Genomic DNA, 22,225 nt, shown 5'->3' with positions numbered 1-22,225 from the left:
CCTACTGTACTGACCTCCTGACTCTGCTGCCGCTGTCGCCATTCGAGCTGAGCACTCCTCCCCACACTGGCTCTGTTCCGTACTGACAGGGCGTCCCTTCCTGAAAGGGGGCCCTTCCATCTCAAAGCCCCTCATCAGTGTCAGGCTTCCTGTTACTATCAATGACTGTCTCCCCAACCCTACTCCCCAAAAACCCATACTGTAAGTAGCCTATATGAAGAGAACTAAATAATCCTGCCTGTTACTCCCTTCCGTGGAGCCAGGACTTTGCCAACTGTCTGAAGAATCTTCTCTTCTGGAAGTGTATCTAAAACATTTTAAGAAGAGGTGTAGGATGCAGGCTGTAAATGAGAAGAGGGGGAGATTCCTAGAAGCTGCCTGTCACAGGGTAAGGACTTGGGTTTGTGACCTTTTCAATAGTTCATACCCCAACTTTTGGCTCCTCCAGTCTGATCCCAAGTTTAGAGATCCTTGGCATCAGCCTACCTAGCAGCTCTTGCTACCTCCCTAGGAGAGTCCAAAGGCCACTGCTCTCTGCTGCCCCCTTCTGTCACCCAATCAGCCTGGGACCCACTAACTCCTCAAGTGGTGAGAATCAGGGACTGCCAGGTGGGCCTGCCTTCAGTTAGGGACTGGCCCCAGCACCAGAAAGGGCAACACAAGATTAAGCTAAAGAAAGAGACAGCCCAGTTTCTGGCTGGGGCCAAAGCTGACTTTCAGCCTGGAGCTATCTCTGCTACAGCAGACTGTGGCTGGAGAGAAGACTTGGCCTTAAAGGGGAGAGATGGGAGCACACCCATAAGCATTTGCTTTCTGCCTTCCAAAGGCCTCTGGACTGATAAGTCCAGGAAAGACCAGAAAGTATGTAGCACACAGCCAACTGATGGAGAAGGTCTATGACAAACCGAGATATCTGGGAGATTTCCTTGGGATTTCCTCAGTGGCTACACCCAAGCCTTGGGGCACAAGTCTGGACTGGAGGGTGGGAGAGGGAATGTAAGGCCCCTGGTACCAAAAGTTCAAGATAAGTGACCTCTGGGCTATGGTCACCTTCAAGAAAGCACCCAAGCTCTTTCCTTACAGTGTCCACATCAAAGACCCCTTCATCCATCTCTCAGACATCTTGGGGTTTTTAAAAAAAAAAAAGGCCCTTTCAAATGTGAAGTGCCCTGTCCAGCCCTGGGCTGACCCTTCACCAGGATGTGATCAGAAAACCTGAAGATCCTGGAGAAAAACTCCAGGGAGGGACCTTCATGCCTCACCCTGGACAGAAGGGAGAAGAGGTTCGAATTTTCAGCCTGGAGGATGGCTAGTCCCTAATTTGGGAACTGAAGGCCCTCCTGATTGTTGAAGCAGCCCTGCAGCAGAAAGGGCTGCCCAAAGAAAGGCATAAGCCCTAGAGAGTGGCTGACCCTAGAGCAGGAAACTGCAATAAGACAAGGGCTGGATTAGTGCATTATGACAGCTTATTTCAAATACTGAGCAGGACTTGCAGATTGAGACCAGGAGTGGGAAATTCTTCAAGGAGCCAGGGGCACTAAACTCAGCAGCATACCCCCACCCTAAGGCAGTTCCCAGCTTCCTGGAAAGGACTGGATAAAGATGAATAGGAGCTTTGCATTGCGGGGAGTGGGGAAAGAAAGGAGTGATGGACAGGTATGGGATTAGGAGAGAAGGGGCTATAGCTGGAGGGTAGGATACAGAGGGTGTAGGAGTTGGACATGAGGGTGTTACTGAACCCAGGTAGGGAGTGGGGATGTTCCTCCAGGCCCAGGAAGGAGGCTGGAATTTGAGTAGAACAAAGATGTTCTTGAGTCTTGAGTCTAATGTCTTCAACAAGTCAGGGACTGTATCTGGAGACCTCCAGGTCCCTGCTGGCAAGAGGTTGGCATTCCTGGAACAGGACTAGGCAAAAACAGGAAGGTAAGATTTACTCGGCCTTTTACCTGTTTTGACAACAGCAACCTAGCACCAAAGAGCTTTTATCTTCTTTATCTACCCCACCTTTCCTCTCTGTCTCATCATCCTGGGGAAAGCTGCCCAACCTCAGCATCTCCAAAGCACCCTTACACTCATATACCCATAGCCACACATTCACACTCATATACCTTCCCCCAGTTTCTCTGAATGTGGCTGGCCGCAGCCAAGACACCACCTCAGCATCCACCCTGATGACGTTCCTCAGTAGCTTGTCTGAGAATGGCTTTCCAAGAAGGGCCTGCTCTAGGGACCCATTCCCATCAGTTTCTCCTGATAAGACAGGCAGGCCAGGGCAGGAAGTGGGGAGAAGATGAAGGCAAGTTGGTGCTGGCTTGTCCTCTGCTCCCACCCCACCCACAACTCCCCCATCAGAATGTGTGTGTGCTAGTGTGAATTTGCATATGATTAGATGACTGTGAAAACACAACTGGGTGGGAATGGGACTTTGAGTATAACTGGGGCTCTATAATTTTGTCTATGGTTGTCTGATCATGAGTATGACTTTGTGAGGTTGACCAAGTAATCAAGGAGTGAATATGTGGCTATGGGTATATGAGTGTGAATGTCTATCATTAGATGCCACTGTGGATGGCTGACTGCCCTTACTCACTGTTCCATCAGTCCCTATATCACACACTAATCCTTCCCCCAGCTTGGCTGCCCAGAGCTTAGGAGCCCATGGGAAATGGCAGTCCAAGATGAGGAAGGGGTCTGTGGCAACAGGCTAAGAATTAGGGCCCAGAAGTGTCACAGGATACGCAATACATCTCCAACTGCCTCTGACTCACCTAGTGCCCCAGGTAAAAGACACCCAGATAAAAGGTAGGGGAGGAGGAGGAGAAAGAAGGAAGAATCTAGGCTGAGCAGTATGAAGGGACCCTCAACCTTCTGTAGCCTCCTGCTGCTGTCACTGCTCCTGGGCCCAGACCCTAGAGCAGGTAAGTACTTGGGGATATAGAAAGCTGGGGGTCTGGGTGAATGGAATGAAGTTGAAAAGACCCAGGAAATCCAGCCAAACCTCCAGCTGTCTGGCAGAGAGGTTCTTGGTCAGGATCACTCTGAACACGTGGCCCATTGCCTTCTAGCATCGATACTGCCACCCAGCACTAGCTGCTGTACTCAGCTCTACCGAAAGCCACTCTCAGACAAGCTACTGAGGAAGGTCATCCGGGTGGAACTGCAGGAGGCTGATGGGGACTGTCACCTCCAGGCTTTCATGTAAGCTCCCACCCCTGATACCCCTGACTCTAACCTCAGTCCCAATCCCTAATGCTGATCCTAACCCCAACCCTAACTGCTAATTCTGATGCCAACTCAGGTTTTCATCTGGTCCTTGCTCCTAACCCCTGGACACTAATCTCATCCCCAAGCTATGGTCACAGCTTTGGACCTTTCTTTACCCAGACTTCACCTGGCTCGACGCAGCGTCTGCATCCACCCCCAGAATCGCAGCCTGTCTCGGTGGTTTGAGCACCAAGAGAGAAGGCTCTAGAGGACTCTGCCAAACCTAAACCTAGGGAGAATGGGCTGAAGCCCCCAGTAGCAAAAATAATAAAGCAACATTGGATGATAATCTCTAAGTATAATCTCCAAGAACTTCCTTATTCTCTTTATTCACACCTGCACAATCCCTGAAATGGGAAAGGCCAACAGTCAAGGACCCACACACACTCCCCAGGCACCTATATACATGCATGCAGAGAATACATGTTCCCTGCCTCACAGACACATGGTCACACATGGACACAGGCGTATACATTACACACGTTCCTTGAGCAGAACTCCAACTCTGGGGTGAAATCAGAGGTATAGGCAACTTTCAGCTGGCAATTTGAAATATAGGGTCTCAAAGAAATGGGCTCCAAACAGAACTTCCAGCTGATTCCCCAACCATAGTGATCTACTGTCCTGCCTGGGTTCTATCTGTCCATCCATCCACACCAGCAAGACAGAATTATAGATGGAATCCGCCGAAACCCTCCTGGGTCCTCTACAGGTTTGGAACTCCTAGAAGAAGCAGGAGGCAAATCAGGAGACACAGTAGGATTAGACCTTGGCCCAGATACCCTGAGAATGAGGGAGGTGACTCAGTTATAAGCTCAATACTCTGAAGATGAGTAGAGGAGCCCAGCTCTGAGAGAGCCTCTTCAACACCCTGAAGATAAGGGAATGGACCTAGAAGCAAATCAAGAATGAGGGAGGGGACGCTGGGGTATGGTGGCTCACACCTGTAATCCCAGCACTTTGGGAGGCCAAGGTGGTCTGATCACGAGGTCAAGAGATTGAGACCATCCTGGCCAACATGGTGAAACCCCATCTCTACTAAAAATACAAAAATTAGCTGGGCCTGGTGGCGCACGCTTGTAGTCCCAGCTACTCAGGAGGCTGAGACAGGAGAATTGCTTGAACCCAGGAGGCGGTGGTTGCAGTGAGCAGAGATCATGACACTAAATTCCTGGACAGCAGAGCAAGACTCCGTCTCAAAAGGAAAAAAAAAGAATGAGGGAAGGGACCCAGCACTGATCCAAGACACCTAGGAAAAAAAGGATGAATATCCAGCTCAGAGTCTAATACCCTGGAAGAGTATTAATACTAATGCCCTGGAGGGGAGTCCATCTAGGGTCCTCAGTACCCTGAGAGAAGGCGAAAAGACACACTTCTGAGGCCAGGGACTCAAGAATGAAAGGCCCAGCTCTCAGCCTAGACATCATTAAAATAAAGAGACCCAACTTGGATTCCCAGCATGTTTAAAATGACTAGGGCAGCCAGCTCTTAATCTGGACATTCAAAATAGGGGCATACATCTCCAAGTCCAAATCTCCTGGATGTCCTACCCACCTGGACGCCTGTCCACTGGAATCATTGGGGCTAAGAACCCAGGCTTCGGGGATCCATCCTTCCCGCTTTGTCTCAGCCTCAGCCTGGGGCATAGAAAGGCAGCTGTCTCTCCAACAATGTGGGGTATCTCAGTCTCCTCCAAAGGGTTTATTAGTGAAGGGTCAGGAGAGGAATCAGTTATAATCAGGTGAGGCATGGGGGATGGAGGTGTGGGGAGGTAGTTCCAGAATCAGATAGGTCCAGTGGGCAGTCATGAAGGGTGGAGATGAACGTGGTCTATGGGCATCAGAGCATTTGTGAGGATCAGAGGCTGAAGGATCAATGGCAGTCACTTACCAGAGCCCCAGTGCCAAGGCCCCAGCTACCAGTCCTAGGAAAGAAAGGACTCCCAAAGATGCCAGCACAGCTACCTGCTCTGTAGAGTCCCTGTGATCTGAGGGGGAGGGCCACATGTCACTGAGAGCAAGCCTGACCAAGCTCAGTGTCCCCTTTTCTCCGGGGTTTTCAGTCCTTTACACCTCTTGCCCATCTGCCCAAGCTCACCAAGTAGCTGAGGGTGTGGCTGAAGGGAGGGTCTTGGAGGAGCAGGGCTGTCCTCCTGAGGCTCCACCTCTGGCTGTGTGTGTAGCTGGTCCCCAGCTGGTACCTCCTTTGGTATAGTCCCTAAAGGAAGGCAAGTGTCCACACACTGGTGGGGGTGGGGCCCATGTCCTGCACTCAAGGCCAAGGCATAGGTTGGAAGTTAGGGTGCCTAGAAGGAGGAGACTGAAAGGGCATGGCCAGCTCCTAGGGAGCATGGCAAGCTCCAAGCTTGCAGAAGTGGAGCCTGTAACTGTAGGGGCAGAGGCCAAGGGGCAGGACTTAAGCTAAGACAGGGATGTAGGCAACCAAGGATAAAGCCTGGGACAGCAAAAGCGGTGCCTGCATGGGCAGTGCATGTGCCACCTGGCTGTCTTTGGAATCGGTTCAGCTAACTGATGTTTTGGGATGGGGCCTCTGCCCTTTTCTTTGGCTTTGTCTCTCACCAGTGCTCGGAGTTCCCCAGGCCTCAGGGCTCCAGGTGCTCCAGGTGCCAGCGTCCAGAAAGTCCCGGGCACTGACTCGTACGGCATGGGGCAGCCCAGCCACAGCATCTGTGATCACTTCCTCCAGTCCAGCTGGCTCCACCTGGGGGTGAACATGGCTCATTGTTACCCAGCTTGTAAGTGCAGGGCCTACCTAGCCACGATCTGCAAAGAGCACCCCTTGCTTCAAGTCCTGTCCTAAAGCCTAGTGTAGCTGTCTAGGCCTCATGTTGGGTGTCTGGTGGGGTTGGGTCTACACCTAGTATTTGTAAGACGGCCGTAGTGATTACTTAAAGAGGCTGTGGCATCAGGCAGCCTGGGTTTAAATCTTTTCTGAACCAGATATTGAATGACCCTTTGGGCTTCTCTATGACTCAGTTTCTTCATGTGTAAAATCGGGGTGGATATACTTAAAATAATGTATGCAAAAAGTGTAGCCAGGTATCCCACAGGCAGGCAGCACTAAGTAAATATTAGTTATTATCTGATACTGCTGCTCCCCAGGCCTGATACCAGCCAATCTTTAAGATCTCCTGAGATACAAATTCACTGCTAACCTCAGCTAAGAATATGAGTGTTTGCAGGAATGTGCCTCTAGGTGAAAGGTACTCCTTTTCCTAAGAGTTATTTTTTTAAAGCCATTGCTGTCTTCCCACGGATGGGCTTTACATCATAGTTACAGCCCCACAGGACAGATACTCAGCCTGTCAGTCACCACTGCAACCCAGCACCAAGCCTGGCCCACAGGGAAGCACTGGGTCTTCAATGACCTGCCAGAACTGGGAAGCTACACAGAACACTCAGGATCATGAAATCAGAGACAGGACCCACAGCCATGGGTTGGGACGCATTCCAGGCCTCACCATGGACCAGGCTGGATGCTGCGCCGGACGGTACTGCAGCCGGAACTTGAGCAGGAAGTGAGGCTGGCGGGGCCAGGAGGCAGGGTATGTCCAGCTGGCTCTCAGGCGTCGGGGGTAACCTGGTACCGACTCTACCTGCAGGCCCTGGGGTGGGTCAGGGCGCACTGAGGGCATCAAGACACAAAGTCAGGGTAGACTATGGGTCTCCATCACTTCCTCACCACTTCCCAAGGTGTGTATTTAAAGGAGCCTTAGCCGAACACTCCTGAGAGGGGAGGGGAAATCTTAAACTTGATCACCTATTAGGCTCAGACGGGTCATCTGTATTATGAAATGGGCTGAGGCTGGGTGTGCTGGCTCACGCCTGTAATCCCAGCACTTTGGAAGGCTGAGGCGGGAGGATTGCTTGATGCCAGGAGTTTGAGACCAGCATGGGCAACACAACAAAACCCTGTCTCTGCAAAAAAATTTAAAAATTAGCAAGACATGGTGGCAAGTGCCTATAATGCCAGCTTCTTGAGAGGCTGAGGTGAGGGGATAGCTCGAGCCCAGGAGTTGGAGGCTGCAGTGAACCAAGATCACACCACTGCACTTTATCCAGCTTGGGCACAAAGTGAGACCCTATCTCAACAGAAAAAGGAAAAAAGAAACCAGCTGAGATCTGTGGGTGGGCTTTTGAAATGTCTGTTGAGTGAATAAAAGAGCAATTCTTCTTTTCATCCATGGAAGGTGAGTTGGCCCAAATTCCAGCTAGAGTTTTAGTGTCCCATTCCCACTCACAGACCAAGGAAGGAGGGGCCAGCAAGGGAGGACATAACCTAAAGCTACATTCAGTACAGGGCCCAGGGTAGGGAGTCGGCCCTGAGGCTAGGCAGCCACAGGCAGTGTGAGCAGCAGCAGCCTCTAGAGTGTGTGCTGTGTGGTAGTGGAGAGATCTAAGTCCATTTTGGGGTCTCTGTGATGGGGGTCTGGGGAAGGTCTACAGGTGGGTACTCACAGATGCTCTGCAAGCTCACATCCAGCAGGCGTGTGCTGGCACCCAGTGGGTTCATCTCAGTCACATTAATTCGGTACTGGCTCCAGAACTCAGCCCCATGGACCACACAGCGGGCAGCCCCTAGGGGGTCCTGTGGGCATGGCCAGGGCCCTGGAGATGGACTCCTCCTAGAAGGGAGGACATGGTCTTGGGCTTTGAAAATACCTATTGTGGGACCCAGCTGGAGCCCCGACACGCTCCCTTATGTCCTACCTCTGGCTATCAGCTCCTAGGACTGTCTTCTTCCTGGTGAAAAGGGGGCCATCTGAAGTCAAGAAGGAAAAGAGGGCCTTCTGCCCTCTCTGTGGTTTTCCTCAGAACCTACCTCCCTGCCTCCCACACCCACATTATACCAGCATAACCAAATGTGTAGGCATCCACACCCGATCACACACACACCTGTAGGAGGTGAGGTAGCGGGTGGGTAAACCACTGATCTGGCTGGGACTCCAAGTGCAAGAGAAGTTCTCGTAGTCGGCTGCTTGGCAGGAGACAACAGGGCGGGCTGGGGGGTCTAAAGGCAGAGGGTACAGCTGGAGACTGAGCAGTACTCAGGTCTTCCTGGTCCCAGAGGGCTTACTCAGGTCCCATACTCCCTCAGGATCCCCATGTACCATCACTGCCATCCCCCCCAACTCACAGCCCAGCTGCAGGATCACTGTGCCCCCAAGGGTACCATCCAGGGTCCGGCAGATGTAGGTGCCCTCATCAGTGCTGTCTGCCTGGGCCAGGACCAGTTCATGCCCTAGCCCAGAGTCAGGTCCCTGGAGCAGCCTTGGCTCCCCATCCCGAAACCAGGATACTGGGTCCCTGAAAGTAAGATGAGGTGACGACGGACAAACACAAGATATCAAGCATAAATCAAACAATGCCACTGTTCTCTATTGGCTTGTTTTTTGATACAGAGTCTCACTTTGTCGCCAGGCTAGAGTACAGTGGTGCGATCTCAGCCCACCGCAACCACTGACTCCCTGGTTCAAGCGATTCTCCTGCCTCAGCCTCCCAAGTAGCTGAGACTACAGGCAAACATCACCACACCCAGCTAATTTTTGTATTTTTAGTAGAGATGGGGTTTCACCATGTGGCCAGGATGGTCTAAATTTCCTGACCTTGTGATCCGCCCACCTCGATCTCCCAAAGTGCTGGGATTACAGGCGTGAGCCACCATGCCCAGCCTCCATTGGCTTCTAACTGCATTTACAATAGAACCCAAATTCCTTTTATTGGCTTTCAAAGCTCCTTGTGAGCTAGCCCTTGCCTTCCTTTCCCTCTTCACCTCCTATCTCTCTCCTGCTCACCCACTGCACTCGAGCTACATTGGTCTTTTTTCTAGTCCTCCGGGGTACTGAGCTCATTCCCACCTCAGGGCATTTGCACTAGCTGTTCCCTCTGCCAGGAACAGTTATACCTTAATGTGCATGTGTGGCTGCCTCCTTCATAACCTTCAGAAATCAGCTTCAATATCACCTCCTCAGAGAGACCTTTCCTAACTACCAGTTAAAAAGTAACCACAAGCCAGGCATGGTGGCCCACGCCTGTAATCCCAACACTATAGGAGGCTGAGGTGGGTAGATTACTTGAGGTCAGGAGTTCAAGACCAGCCTGGCCAAAACGGTGAAACCCCGTCTCTACTAAAAACACAAAAAAATCAGCCACCTGTGCTGGGGCGCGCCTATAATCCCAGCTACTTGGGAGGCTGAAGCAAGAGAATCACTTGAACCCATGAGGCAGAGGTTGCAGTGAGCCCGGACTGCACCACTGCCCTCCAGCCTGGGCAATAGAGTGAGACTCTGTCTCGAAAAAAAAAAGTAACCACTCAGTTGTCCTCTTCCACATCCTTCTCTTTGGCTTTTCTGCCCTGTAGGTATTACTACCTGGCAAGATTCTCCTTTGCTTATTGTCTTCCCCACTAAAATGTAAGCTCCTTGAGGGCAGGCTCCTTGCCAGGCGTTAGCACTGCTGTATCCCAGAGCCTAGAATAGACCAGGTGCTTGGCAGGTGCTCAAAACATACTGGTTGAATTTTTTGTTGAATAAGGATGGTTGGAGGTTTAGGACAGAGAGCGATGAGGATTACGGACAGGGCAGGCAAGGATGGGAGGGGCGGGACATGAGGACTGGGCAGAGCCAAGTAAGGGTCATGAATGTCAGACCAACAGGCAGGTGGGTCACTTACCCGGCAATTACTCCAGGACAACACAGCTTCACGGACCTGCCCAGCTGCCCATACTGGACCCCTGTGGAGGGTACTTCTGAGGTGAGGTTCTTCCTTTACCCCCCTCCCACTTTGTGAGAGTGACAGGTAAGAAGCAGACTGTTAAAACCTGAATCGGGGGTGGGGGGGTGCTCACTGGATCAAAGCATTATGTTATAATCTGGAGAAAGAGGTCAGAGAACAGGGTAGAGAGGGGACCCAGGTTGGATGACAGGGGCAGGGGTGGGGTCACAAGTTAAGCATGGGAAGGGGCCACAGTGACAGTGGCAAGTCACAAGTCAGAACTGGGGGGTCATAGAGCAGGATTCTTCTCACCTGGGGGGCCCCAGGCCTGGGGGCAGGGGGAGGAGGCAGACACCAGGGCTGTAGCCACGGCCACCAGGACCCTGCTCAGCCCTGAGCAACTGCTGCTCATCTGTGGGGAGAGGTAGAGTCAGAAATACCCTACCCCTGAAATGGGAGGCTAAAGCCTGGCTCCTCCTCTCCAAAACAGGCTTCCTAGGAGGAAAACTGATGTACCAAGTAGGGTAAGGCTGTGAGAAATCACTGGGGGAACTGACCTGAGATCCCCTTTCCCACTGTATAACCAGTGCTTCACATGTACACACACACACAAACACACACACACCCTCACACCCTCCATCTCAGTCCTGGGCTTAGGGCCCAGAACAAAAGCCGGAGGCAAAAGACTATGCCAGCAACTCCCCCCTCCACCACCCTTGGCACCCACCCCTGGCACCAAGCACTGGCACCAACTCAGCCACTCCAGTTAACCCCTCAGGTCCAGCTGTTGGGAATTCTGCTATTTACCCCCACCTGGTCCAGGGCTTATCACTGCCTCTGATTACCTGGGCAGACCTTATCACCCTGGGGGAAGGCTGTCATCGTGGATCTGAACCCATCCTGCACTCCCACCCTGAGGTCTATCCCTGCTCCAGCTGCCAGGCTTCTCGCCTGAACCTGGCTCCTTGCTCTGGCTACTTGGGCCACTCAGCTGGGCCTGGCTCTGACACTTTGTTGGTCTCCAGTCTGTGAAGCTGGATGGGGCTAGGGTGCAGGCTGGGGCTGTGGAGTTAAGCAGATCCAGATGCCCTGGCTGCTGCCAGAGGCTGGGGGGCGGGCGAGGAGCCAGCAGATGGAGATGGAGACAGGGTGGCGGGGAGGCAAGGGGAGGGAAGGGGATGGGAGGCTGAGAGGAACCGGGAGCCTGCAGGGACTGGGGCCTGGCATGGGGGCCACAGCACCAAGAGATACTCAGAGATCAGGACTAGGAGGTGATGTGAGCTTAGTGTGGGGAGGACTGGGTTGGGGTCAGGAGCAACTCTAACTGTGTCCATATGGTGTCAAAAAGCTAACTGTGTCTATATGGTGGGGTGGGGGATGCTAGGAGAGAGAGATTCTGGACAAGGGGGAGCAGGAGGAGGAAGGCAGTGGCGAAGTGGATGGAGAATGAAGGAGCAGGTGGGGAAAGGGCTCTGAGTACAAGACCAGAAGAGGAAGAGTGCGGACCCTTCAGGCATAGGAGTAAAGCAGAGCAGGGCCTCCACGTGTCTGTATGTCTGAGTGTATCCAGTTGGCTCACCCCTGGACCCCAGCCACACTTATCCTGCTTAGCCCCACCCTACCTTGGTGATCCCAGCAGCAGAATGTCCATGGCCTTCAGGACTTCCTCTCACCAGCTACAGACCCCGTCTCCTGCTCCACTCAGTTCTGGGACCCCAGAGCCATCCCCTCCTTCCCCTTCCCTGCCCCGCCCCCTCTAAGCCTCAGCCACCCCTAGCCAGGCCCCCTCCCCCCTCCTGCCTCCTCCCTCCTTCCCTCCCACCCCAGGCCCTAGAAAGGGAAGAGGCCTCCCCCAAGTCTGGAAAGGAAGCCACAGACACAGCCAAGGCCAGCAAGAGAGAAAGGAGGGTGGCTAATACTTATGTCCCTGTCAGTGAGAGATGCCCTGTGTTTTCACACAGCCAAACATAGTCATATTAACACATGGACTCACAAGGCACAGTTAACAAAAGGACATGCCTTTGAACACACATGGATACAATCAAATGAAAAATCAGATACAAACTCACCCTCTTTTCATTCCTCACCAAATGTTTCCTTAGGGCACAACTGGCTGTGCTTCCAGGGGAAGGGAGGCCCTAGGTTGGGGGATATAAGGAGAGGCCAGAGTCCAGTTCCCCCTCCCCTGGAAGTTCCAGCCATTTCTCACCTCCCCCTCCACTCTTTGGGCCCCAGCACCAGGAAATGCCTTTGGTCCCTTGGTGCCAGATACACAAGGCCCACAGTTACTCTCACACTCACACTCTCTCACATACGGTCACTCACATTCACACAGACACAGCCACACAGCCTCGGACTCAGACACACACATATTCACACAGTCACACACACACACAGCCCCTACCAGTGTTCACAGGACCGCCTAAAAGCAACTCATCATGGTCTAAGCCCCATCTCCCAGGGAGCTCTTAGCAGTGGCAGACCCACATCTCATCACAGGCCCCCAACTAGCCAAAGAGATCAAGATCAGCAGGGAAGGCAGGCACAGGGGCACAGGGAGAGACAGAGGGCAGGAGAGGCAGAACTGGAAATGCACTCACACAGAGAGATTTGGGGGAGAGGGGACAAAACTGAAGAGACACACAGAATTCTCTAGTAAGAGCAATAGGGAGAGAAAATGGCATGTGAGGGAAACTGAGCCAAGCAGGGAAACAGAAAATAAGGAGCAGTAGACCTAGTGCTGGGGATTCTTGAGCAGAGGAAGAAGGAGGGGAAGCCACGTGTGTTGTGGGTGTGTCTGTCCATGCTGGACACTTAAGAGAAAGGTCAGTCCCATGGGCTCCTGAAGTAGGTTCCCCAATATGTGAATACAGCTGTACTCTCACACCGTCTAAGGACCCAGGACACACACAGTCAGAAACCTCATTTTTGCTCTGCTACTGCTGAAGTCACACATTGGCACACACAAACCCAGCCACCAACTCTCACACTGGCAGACATGGCATCAAACCCCACAGAGACCTTCCCAAAACACTTTCCCTAATGTGATCACAGTCCCTCTCACACACACAACCCCATCACACCAAAAATGTGCACTGACTGATAAACACATAATCCCACACTTGCACAGCCACATGCAGACCCAGCTTCATGCACACTGACACACGCAGTCACATTAGCACCAAGTGACACTCAGAATTGCACACAATGATACTGTCACACAGACACAGCCTCACAGGCACACACACACACTGACAGTCGTCAGTCACTCCGGGCCTTTCAAATCATACATCACCCTGCCCCGCCCACTCCTGGCAAGACTGGCGTCTACACCAGGCCTTACCTTCCGCGGCCGCTGCCGCCAGCGCCCTCTGCCCTCGCCCTCTGCCCCGGCCTCTACTCCCTCCCGCCCTGCGCCCCTGCAGTGGGGGCGGCTCCGCCCAGGCACCAATGGAAGGAGAGGGGTGAAATAGGGGGGGCTCCTGGCCCATTGGAGACTCCAACTGCCAATCACCTCCACCCCCACCTCCGCCGGACACTTCCTGTCCCGTCCCGGACTGTAGAGGCCGCCTGGGACAGAGTCTTGCTGGATTCCCGGGTCTCCGCCTGAAGGCCTATCCACCCTGGGACAGCAGGACTGGAAGCAAGAGCCACTGGCCAGGTGACTGGAGAAGCTGAAGGTGCCCCGGCCTTCAGATAAGATAAGGAAGAAGGAGGGCTGTTTAGGGCAGTGGTTCTCAAACTTTGTTGGATATTGTGGTTTGAAAACTGCAAAACCCCACCCCATACCAATTAAATCAGAATCTCTGGAGGTTGGACCTAGGCATCAGTATTGTTTAAAACTTCCCAGATGATTCCAAAATGCACCCAAATCAGAGGTGTAAGGTGTGTCAAGTGTATGTGTGCCTCAAGAAACCAGCCACCCACCCAGGGTTCTCATCTGTTCCCCAGTCACCAGTAGCTCGAGGGAAATGGGTGCATACTATGTCTATCAGATCTTCCAGACCAGGGCAACACTCCTGAGTTCCAGGTACTTCCCCTCCAGAATCTCAGGGAAGAAAGACCCTGGCCTGGAAGGCAGGCAGCCAAGGTTCTTCTGGGTCAGATTCAGTCACTGTCCAGTCTTACTGTGATTTCCCCACCCACAGGCTTGGTTCCACTGGGAAAAGAATGAAGGCAGAAATCATTCTGGCCATCCCTGCATCATTCACAATCCCTGCCTTCACCTGAAAATTTGGAGGACACCAGATGACATCAGGTCTTCTGTGTTGCATGGACTGTTGTTCCCACAGTGTTGCCAGGGAAACAGGTTCAGAGGGGACAGAATAGACCCCAGGTCACTGTGAGAGCCATAGCTTCCTTCCAGGCCCTAGGGTTCCTAACTCCAGCAGTCCCTTCCCTGTCGGAGCTGTTTCTGTTTGTGCAGTGATTGGAGCACAAGGGCAGCAGAAGTATACAGTGCCCGCACATGTGAGAGTATAGAGGAGCCAAGGACACAAAGCCAAGTACACACTCCCTACATGCTCCCTACCCACCCCTTTAGCCCCTGTGGGCTGGAGCAGAGCCAGGTTGCAGCCACTCACAAAGCCAGGGTTCTGGCCAACAGCCCAGGGTTTGGCCACTGACCACTTCGACCACGATCTAGCTCACCCGCTCCGTCAAACCCTCAGGCCCAGGCTTGGGGCTGACACACTAGGGGTGGTGGCAAAGGGGACTCTAGCCTTCCCAACGCCTCAGCCACAACCAAGAACACAATTTTAAAACAGTTTCCTAAATTGGGAATGCTGTCATTACACCAAGAGTAGGAGAATCTATAGGCTAGATGTAATACTGAATATTAATTTTGTTCAGAGATTTGGGGTAGAATTTTTGCATCAAGATTTTACATATCTGTAGAAAAAGTAAAGTTGTAGCTGGAGCTATGCCTTCAGCTTTTAACCCTAGATCTCTAAAGGTTCACACTCCTCTGATATTAGAGTATGTGACTGAAGTTTGAGATGCACAATTTTATTAATGCTATATCTGCCCAAATTCCAGGACAGGATTCAAGGCCCTGTGGTCAGGCGATGGTTGCTGTCTCCCTCTCCTTCTGCCCCAGGCGGTAATGAACCTCAGGAAGTGCCCTTAGTCTCTCCGCAGCCTGGAAAAGGGACAGGGAGCAAGTAAGGAGGATAAGGGCTGGGCTGCCAAGAATGGTGGTATGGACTTGTTCTTGTTGTTGTTGTTGTTGTTTTTTGAGACAGGGTCTTGCTCTGTTGCCCAGGCTGCAATGCAGTGATGCCATGATCATGGCTCACTGCAGCCTCAAACTCCTGGGCCCAAGTAATCCTCCTATCTCAGCCTCCCAGGTAACTGGGACCACAGTATATGCCACCAGCCTGGGTAACTTTTAAAAATTTTTTTGTAGAGACAGGGTCTTCCTATGTTGCTAGGCTTCTGGGCTCAAGCAATCCTCCCATCTTGACCTCCCAAAGTGCCGGGATTAAGGCATGAGCCAAAGCACCTAGTCGGTGTTATGGAGTTCTGGGTACTCAGGAAACACTTCACTGGATATTATAGTTTGAAATGTGAATATGAAATATGAATCCCACAGGCCCACTCCCAGATTGGGAGGCTGGTGATAAGGACTGCTGGAGCCACCAGGGAATGAAAGAGTTGAGCAGCTCCTCAGTCCCAAGGAATGCCCAGGATGTTATGGGAGTTATCAGGGTCATGACTGTTGGGATCCCTAGAGAAAGGAGAAGAGAAAGGGAACCTAAGGACCATATCCTCCTTCCAGGCCCTAGGGCTCCTAACTTTGGCAGTCCCTTCCCTGCCAGAGCTGTTTTCTGCCTTGTGCAATGATTGGAGCGCAAGGGCAACAGAAGTATCTAGTGCCTACACATACTGTATGTAAGCATCTGGAGAAGCCAGACTGCTCTGAGTCCTGACCTGCTCAGGGGTGAGGTCCCTCTGAGCCTGAGCAAGCATTTCGTAGCCAACCATGAATTTCCGGACAGTGGCAGAGCGCAGGAGCGGAGGGTAGTAATGAGCGTGCAGCTGCCAGTGCTCCCAGTTGGCCCCGGCTTCTGATCCTGTGGGAGCCCCTGACAGAAAGAAGAGAGAGAGTTGGGGGAGAGAGGCTTTTTTCAGTTCTCCAGCTTAGCCCCTAAGCCCAAACCCAGCCAGGTACCTGAAAACCACATCTCCCAGGATCCCCTGCCTGAGAAGAGCTGGCAGGAAATTAGAAAGCACATTGGAGACACAGTTTCACCAAGTTTGCTGCTCCAACCTCAGTCCCAGCATCTCTGCTCTGGCCACTTCCCCCAGCAACTGTTTCAAGTCTCGCTCATTTGGGAATGTAGTTCACTAAGCCAGGCCCCAGGAGCCCAAAAATGGTGTTGGGACTAGATATAGGTATTTGAAAAGCCTCACCATGCCAGCCCATGGAGTAGGGAAAGGACGTCTCAAATAGGTTGTCATACTTGGTCAAGAGCTTCTTCATGATGGAGGCTAGATCTGGAATCAGAGCCTGACTCTCAGCCTGGGGTCTAGATGCTGACCCTACCGGGAGCAACCCCCACCCAGTGCCTAGCCCCAGGGTCCTAGTTGGGAGACTGACCATCACGCTCTGCAGGGGTCAGCTCAGGTAGCCGTCGCACATGCCGACGGGGCAGCAGCAGTGTCTGGTAGGGCCACGTTGCCCAGAAGGGGACCAGCACTAACCAGTGCTCACTGGTTAGGACCAGACGTTCCTAAGCAGACACAATGGATAGGAAGTCACCAAGGTGACATAGGGACCAGGGTGGGGTCAGCAAATAGGCAGGGGAAGCAGAAGAAAAGAATGTGCTCAGGATCTGATGGCTTCTCACCACCTCCACCATTAACCACCTGAGTCTAAGTCACCATCCTCTTTTCTTCACATTACTGGATTATTGCTAAGGCCTCCTAGCAAGTCTTTCTGCTAGTTCCCCTCTAGCTTTCTTCTTTACACACCTCTCTCGCGTGGGGTAAGAAAGCTAGGGACTCCTTGGGGACAGAGGGCTTGGCTCTCTCCCACCTTCCTGAGTAGCTCCTGGCGGCTATACTCCAGTAGCAGGGGCTCTCCATGCTGACTCTTATAGGCCTGCTGAGATCGCTCCTCACGCTGGGCAATATCTGGCAGGAAACTGCTGGCCCACACCTGTCAGGGGGCAAAAGCAGAGAAGAGCAGGCAGTTCCTTTACCTCCAAGCCTCCACGTCATTTGCATATATCCTTTGTCCTGTCCACAGTGCTGGCACAGACTCAGCCAAGAAACCAACCAGAGCCCCTGACACCCTTACCTGGCAGTGGGGGTGGGGGTTGGAACAGCCCATCATGGCGCCTTTGTTTTCAAAGATCTATCAGGTAGGGATAGGGAGCTTTGTTAGCCAAAAGACACCAAGTCAGCCCCCTCCTGACCACACCCTGTGGAAACAAATGTTACTCCCCAGAACCAAAGTTTCATCACCCCCTACCTGCCCATCCAGGGGAAGGGGCAACCTTACAAACCTGCACCCAAGGGTACTGGGCACCCAGCTCCTCTGTGACTGAGGCCCATGCATCGACAACAGCCCGGATCTCAGGGACCGACATGAGTGGCAGCGTCACATCCGACCAGGGGTGGAAGCACATGACCTTACTAGGTGGTGAGGGGGAAAAAGAAAACCGAGAGGTAGGGCTTGGCTGTGCTATGGGCAGGGCCCAACCCCAATGCTGAGTCTCCAACCCTGGTTTGAAAGTTATAAGAGGGGAAATCCATAGTTACCAGACTCCTCGAGCAGCCTTTGCTTGGAAAAGGGGATGATCGCTGGGTCCTGAGATAAAGGAGCATCACTCTCTGCAGCAGAAGACCCCCAAGAGGTCTAGCTGCCCTCCTCCCAACAGCAGTTGGAGCCAGGTTACCTGGACTGGGGGCATCAGGCTGCAGAGCTGGGAAGTCGTTGTCAAACAGGAAGGTGCTATTGTAGTGGGGATTCACCTACTGACAAAGATGGGCTAGAAGCATTCACCGCCCCATACCACCAGTTACCTGATGGGCTTCAAAGACTGAACAGGCTACAAGGGAGTAGGGAAGGCCCACTCTAGGAGACAAAAAGGCTTGATGGGATAGGACCCAGAAGGAGGTTCACTGTCCCTGTGGGTGGAGGATAGCTCTAAGGAGGGAACTAATCCCTGTGGCCCAGCCTGCAGATGCAGGGCTTTACAGGCTTACCTCTCCATTGGCTCGGGTGGCCCCGGGACACAGAGGGTTGAGGGGGTCATGGCGGGGCACTGTCTTCAGAAGCTGGGGTTCCACTTGACCCTGCCAGGGCCGCTTCATGCGGTGAGCAGACACCAGCACCCACTCATCCTGCAGCGGGTTGTAGCGGATATGCTGATGGTCTGGGGGCACACAGTCAAGATCAGTCCGCAAAGCTCTCTTATTTATTTATTTATTTATTTATTGAGACGAAGTCTCACTCTGTTGCCCAGGCTGGAGTGCAGTGGCTTGATCTCGGCCCACTGCAACCTCCACCTCCCAGGTTCAAGCGATTCTCCTGCCTCAACCTCCCGAGTAGCTGAGACTACAGATACGTGCCACCACACCCGCCTAATTTTTGTATTTCTTTAGTAGAGACAGGGTTTCACCATATTGGCCAGGCTGCTCTCGAACTCCTGACCCCGTGATCCGCCCGCCTCGGCCTTCTAAAGTGCTGGGATTACAGGCGTGAGCCACCGCGCCCGGCCGCAAAGCTCTCTAGCTCCCTCTCTCCTGGGTCTCACCCACCAGCAGGCCCAAGCTCGGGAGCGCCCTCTCCGCCCTGTCCCGCTCAAGAGCTAGAGGCCTAGGATTGGACCTTCCCAGCGCCAACTGGCCTGCAGCCTGTACACTGGCGACTGTTCGCCTTGTCTGTCTGGCTCGGAATGAGCGTTCCAACCTTCGGTGGGGGCAAGAACTTCCTAAAGAAGCAGAGGGCTAGGCTCTGCGCCCTAACGAGTCCCGGCCGCGGTACGGTTACCGCTTGCTCGGAAGGTTGCTGCTGCGGTGTCCGCCTCTGACGCCTGCTGGCGCTGCTCAGGACCGGTTCCGCTGCGCGACATGAGGACACCGGGGGATCCGCTGGAAAGTCTGCAGGGCGGTGTCTTACCCTTCGCTTTCTCCGTCTCTACCGCCCCGCCCCGCACCGCCCCCGATGATTGGCTAGCCGCCAGCACGTGACTAACTGAGTGGGCTGCCGGGCCACCTGGGGGCGGGGCTCAGAGCAACTCTGAACCCCGGGGGACGGCATTGACGATCCCACTCCACCCAGTGCTGGAGCCGCTACACTGGAAGAATCTCTGTGAAAGCTGCTTACTGCAGAATCCTTGGGCTCCAGGACGCCTACAGGACTTTCTTGCTGCAGTAATTCATTTGATCTTTCATTCAGCAAATATTTACTGAGCATCTACCATGTGCTAGGCACCTATTGACTCTGCCCTGCCTGAGCTTACCCTGGAGTAAGGATATTACCAAGCACCTCAGTCACCTGTTCAGTGGCTGTAGTGGAGGAGAGGCAAACCCGGTGGTGCGGGAGGAGTACTTCACCATAACCATGATCCATCCCCAAAAGCAAAAATAAATTTGGGAAAAAGTGATGAGTAACCATATTCTCTCCCTTTCTCTCACTCTTGCTCTCCTTCCTCTCTCTCCCTCATACACACACACAAAGACAGAAAGCACAAGAAGTGGGAGTGTTAAAAGGGCTATAAGAAACCTAAAAATCTGGGGGGTACAGGACCATCAGAAGTTCCAGCCACCATCTAGGTGGGGCCTGGTGTTTCCTTTACACATCCCCTTCCCTTTTTAAAATTTTCCTTGAATCAGACCAATTGGCTAACACTAGGATAGAATTCAAATTAATTCCTCCCCTAGTACTTTTTTCTTTCTTTCCTTTCTTTCTTTCTTCTTTCTTTTTTTCTCTCTTTCTTTCTTTCACTTTCTTTCTTTCTCTATTTTTCTTTCTCTTTCTTTCTTCTTTCTTTCTTTCCTTGAGACAGAGTCTAATTCTGTCACCCAGGCTGGAGTGCAGTGGCACAATCTCAGCTCACGGCAACCTCTGCTTCCTGGGTTTAAGAGATTCTCCTGCCTCAGCCTCCCAAGTAGCTGGGATTACAGGTGCCCGCCGCCACGCTCGGCTAATTTTTGTATTTTTAGTAGAGACAGGGTTTCACATGTTGGCCAGACGTCTTGAACTCCTGACTTCAAGTGATCTGCCCACCTCAGCCTCCCAAATGCCTGGCCTCCTGGTACTTTTAAAGAGCCATCTAAATATTGTCTAAACCTCTTCCCCATTTCCCAGTGGGGACCAGAGGACTCAAGGTAACCCAGAGAATTAGTGGCCAAGCAGAGATTTGAATGCAAGTTTCCAAGGCTCTTTCCAGTGCTGTGAGATGCCTCTCAGACTTAGGTGGAATGCAAAACAGAAACCTAGTGTGAATTAGAAGCTGAGCTATACCAGGGAGGTCCCTTCCCCCAATCCAGGCCAAGCCAAGCCAGGTGTTTTGCAATTGAGCTGCAAAAACTAGGTCATGGGTCATTTACTTGATCTGTGCCCTAGGGTCCTCAGACTGGAATTGGAAGAGGCTACCTTTTGAGGTAAGAGGCAGGGAGCTGGGGACTGAAAAATGGGGGTTTTACCTGTCCCACTGGCTGTTCATAGTATCCAAAAAGGTGAGACAGGAACAGGAGATCTGTTTTTCTATCCTCTCAGTTGTATTTGTTTGAGTGACTAGAGTTTGTAGACAGCTCCATTTTCCCAAGAACACCAGTGCTTCAGTCCCACCTCTGAATCATTGCAACTAAATCCTGACCCCCATCAGGAACATCTCTTCAAGAACATCTCCCTAATTCTCCTCTTTCTGTGACTCCCCACGGTTATTTTTGGGAGGAAGAAGAGAATGGCTAAGATGGGGCCTACCTAGCTCCCTCCCTTCCAGATCCCAGAGGCATTGTTACAGGAAAGGGGTCCCGATCCAGATCCCAAGAGAGGGTTCTTGGATCTCATGCAAGAAAGAATTCAAGGTGAGTCCATAGCATGAAGTGAAAGCAAGTTTATTAGGAAAGTGAAGGAATAAAAGAATGGCTACTCTATAGACAGAGCACCCCTGAGGGCTGCTAACTGCCCTTTTTTTTTTAGATTTCTGTTGCCCAGGCTGCGGTGCGGTGGCACAATCTTGACTCATTGTAACTTCCACCTCCCGGGTTCAAGCAATTCTTCTGCCTCAGCCTCCTGAGTAGCTGGGATTACAGGCATGTGCCACCAGACCTGGCTAATTTTTGTATTTTTAGTAGAGACAAGGTTTCCTGTTGGTCAGGCTGGTCTTGAACTCCTGACCTTGTAATCTGCCTGCCTCAGCCTCTCAAAGTGCTGGGATTACAAACATGAGCCACCGCGCCCAGCCTTGGTTTCCCATTTTTATGGTTTTTTTTTTTTTTTGAGACAGAATTTCAGTCTGTTGCCCAGGCTGGAGTGCAGTGGCTTGGTCTTGGCTCACTGGAACCTCTGCCTCCCAGGTTCAAGTGATTCTCCTTCCTCAGCCTCCCAAGTAGCTGGGATTACAGGTGCCTGCCACCACGCCCAGCTAATTTTTGTATTTTTAGTAGAGACGGGGTTTCACCATGTTGACCAGGCTGGTCTTGAACTCCTGACCTCAGATGATCCGCCTGTCTTGGCTTCTCAAAGTACTGGGATTATAGGTATGAGCCACCACACCTGGCCAGTTATTTCTTGATAGTATGCTAAACAAGAGGTGGATTATTCATGCCTCCCCTTTTTAGACCATATAGGGCAACTTCCTGACATTGCCATGGCATTTATAAACTGTCATGGCAATGGTGGGAATGTAGCAGTGAGAATGACAAGAGGTCACTTTTGTGGCCTTCTTGGTTTTGACTGGCTTCTTTACTGCAACTTTATCAGCAAAGTCTTTATGACTTGTATCTTGTGCCAACCTCCTATCTCATCCTGTGACTTACAATGTCTTAACTGTCTGGGAATGCAGCCCAGTAGGTCTCTGCCTCATTTTACCTAGCCCCTATTTAAGATGGAGTTGCTCTGGATGGAGTTGTTCAGATGCCTCTGACACTGATCTCTGCTGTTACATCTGGGGGAAAGATGGCTGTGATCCCTAACCCCTTAGTCCCCTACCCTGGACACTCCTTTTATTTTTATTATTTTTTTATTTTAAACAGTGTAAGCTGGAAAA

General features: G+C 52.2%; 3 protein-coding genes across 13 annotated transcripts; 1 reads left to right on the top strand and 2 right to left on the bottom strand.

Annotated features, from left to right (window-relative positions):
- The first annotated feature begins 19 nt into the window (after positions 1–19).
- CCL27 (C-C motif chemokine ligand 27) lies at positions 20–3,573 on the top strand. 2 transcript variants are annotated; one of them, XM_017543021.2, is made up of 4 exons: positions 20–1,923; positions 2,773–2,918; positions 3,066–3,198; positions 3,385–3,573. In XM_017543021.2, the coding sequence occupies exons 2-4, from the start codon at positions 2,849–2,851 to the stop codon at positions 3,470–3,472; spliced, it is 291 nt and encodes a 96-aa protein (XP_017398510.1). In that variant the 5' UTR covers positions 20–1,923; positions 2,773–2,848; the 3' UTR covers positions 3,473–3,573. The 2 variants fall into 2 exon arrangements, with proteins under 2 accessions (XP_017398510.1, XP_017398509.1); XM_017543020.2 differs by having other exon boundaries at positions 20–2,918.
- On the bottom strand, positions 3,562–14,522 carry IL11RA (interleukin 11 receptor subunit alpha). Of its 6 annotated transcripts, XM_017543002.2 has the most exons (15): positions 13,982–14,075; positions 13,513–13,688; positions 12,068–12,136; positions 10,311–10,410; positions 9,957–10,017; positions 8,422–8,591; positions 8,181–8,295; positions 7,995–8,027; positions 7,743–7,909; positions 6,746–6,909; positions 5,844–5,985; positions 5,362–5,481; positions 5,155–5,251; positions 4,819–4,901; positions 3,562–3,987 (listed from the first exon to the last, which is right to left on the bottom strand). In XM_017543002.2, exons 4-15 carry the CDS (start codon positions 10,408–10,410, stop codon positions 3,971–3,973), a joined length of 1,269 nt encoding a protein of 422 aa, XP_017398491.1. In that variant the 5' UTR covers positions 12,068–12,136; positions 13,513–13,688; positions 13,982–14,075; the 3' UTR covers positions 3,562–3,970. The 6 variants fall into 6 exon arrangements, with proteins under 6 accessions (XP_017398491.1, XP_017398490.1, XP_017398492.1 ...); XM_017543001.2 differs by having other exon boundaries at positions 13,513–14,522; XM_017543003.2 differs by lacking the exons at positions 13,513–13,688; positions 13,982–14,075 and adding an exon at positions 13,342–13,433.
- A 462-nt stretch (positions 14,523–14,984) lies between these two features.
- GALT (galactose-1-phosphate uridylyltransferase) lies at positions 14,985–19,191 on the bottom strand. Of its 5 annotated transcripts, none has more exons than XM_017543006.2 (11): positions 19,000–19,191; positions 18,213–18,382; positions 17,903–17,978; positions 17,766–17,814; positions 17,510–17,639; positions 17,302–17,358; positions 17,038–17,160; positions 16,600–16,732; positions 16,413–16,496; positions 15,930–16,084; positions 14,985–15,138 (listed from the first exon to the last, which is right to left on the bottom strand). In XM_017543006.2, exons 1-11 carry the CDS (start codon positions 19,079–19,081, stop codon positions 15,058–15,060), a joined length of 1,140 nt encoding a protein of 379 aa, XP_017398495.1. In that variant the 5' UTR covers positions 19,082–19,191; the 3' UTR covers positions 14,985–15,057. The 5 variants fall into 5 exon arrangements, with proteins under 5 accessions (XP_017398495.1, XP_017398497.1, XP_017398496.1 ...); XM_017543008.2 differs by having other exon boundaries at positions 18,213–18,350; positions 19,000–19,152; XM_017543007.2 differs by having other exon boundaries at positions 18,919–19,006.
- Positions 19,192–22,225: the final 3,034 nt, after the last annotated feature.

Source organism: Cebus imitator, unplaced genomic scaffold, assembly GCF_001604975.1.
Source record: "Cebus imitator isolate Cc_AM_T3 unplaced genomic scaffold, Cebus_imitator-1.0 Scaffold149, whole genome shotgun sequence".
In the NCBI taxonomy this organism is placed as follows: domain Eukaryota; kingdom Metazoa; phylum Chordata; class Mammalia; order Primates; family Cebidae; genus Cebus; species Cebus imitator.
Note: the sequence above shows the minus strand (reverse complement) of the source record. Positions and strands in the feature narration are given on the sequence as shown.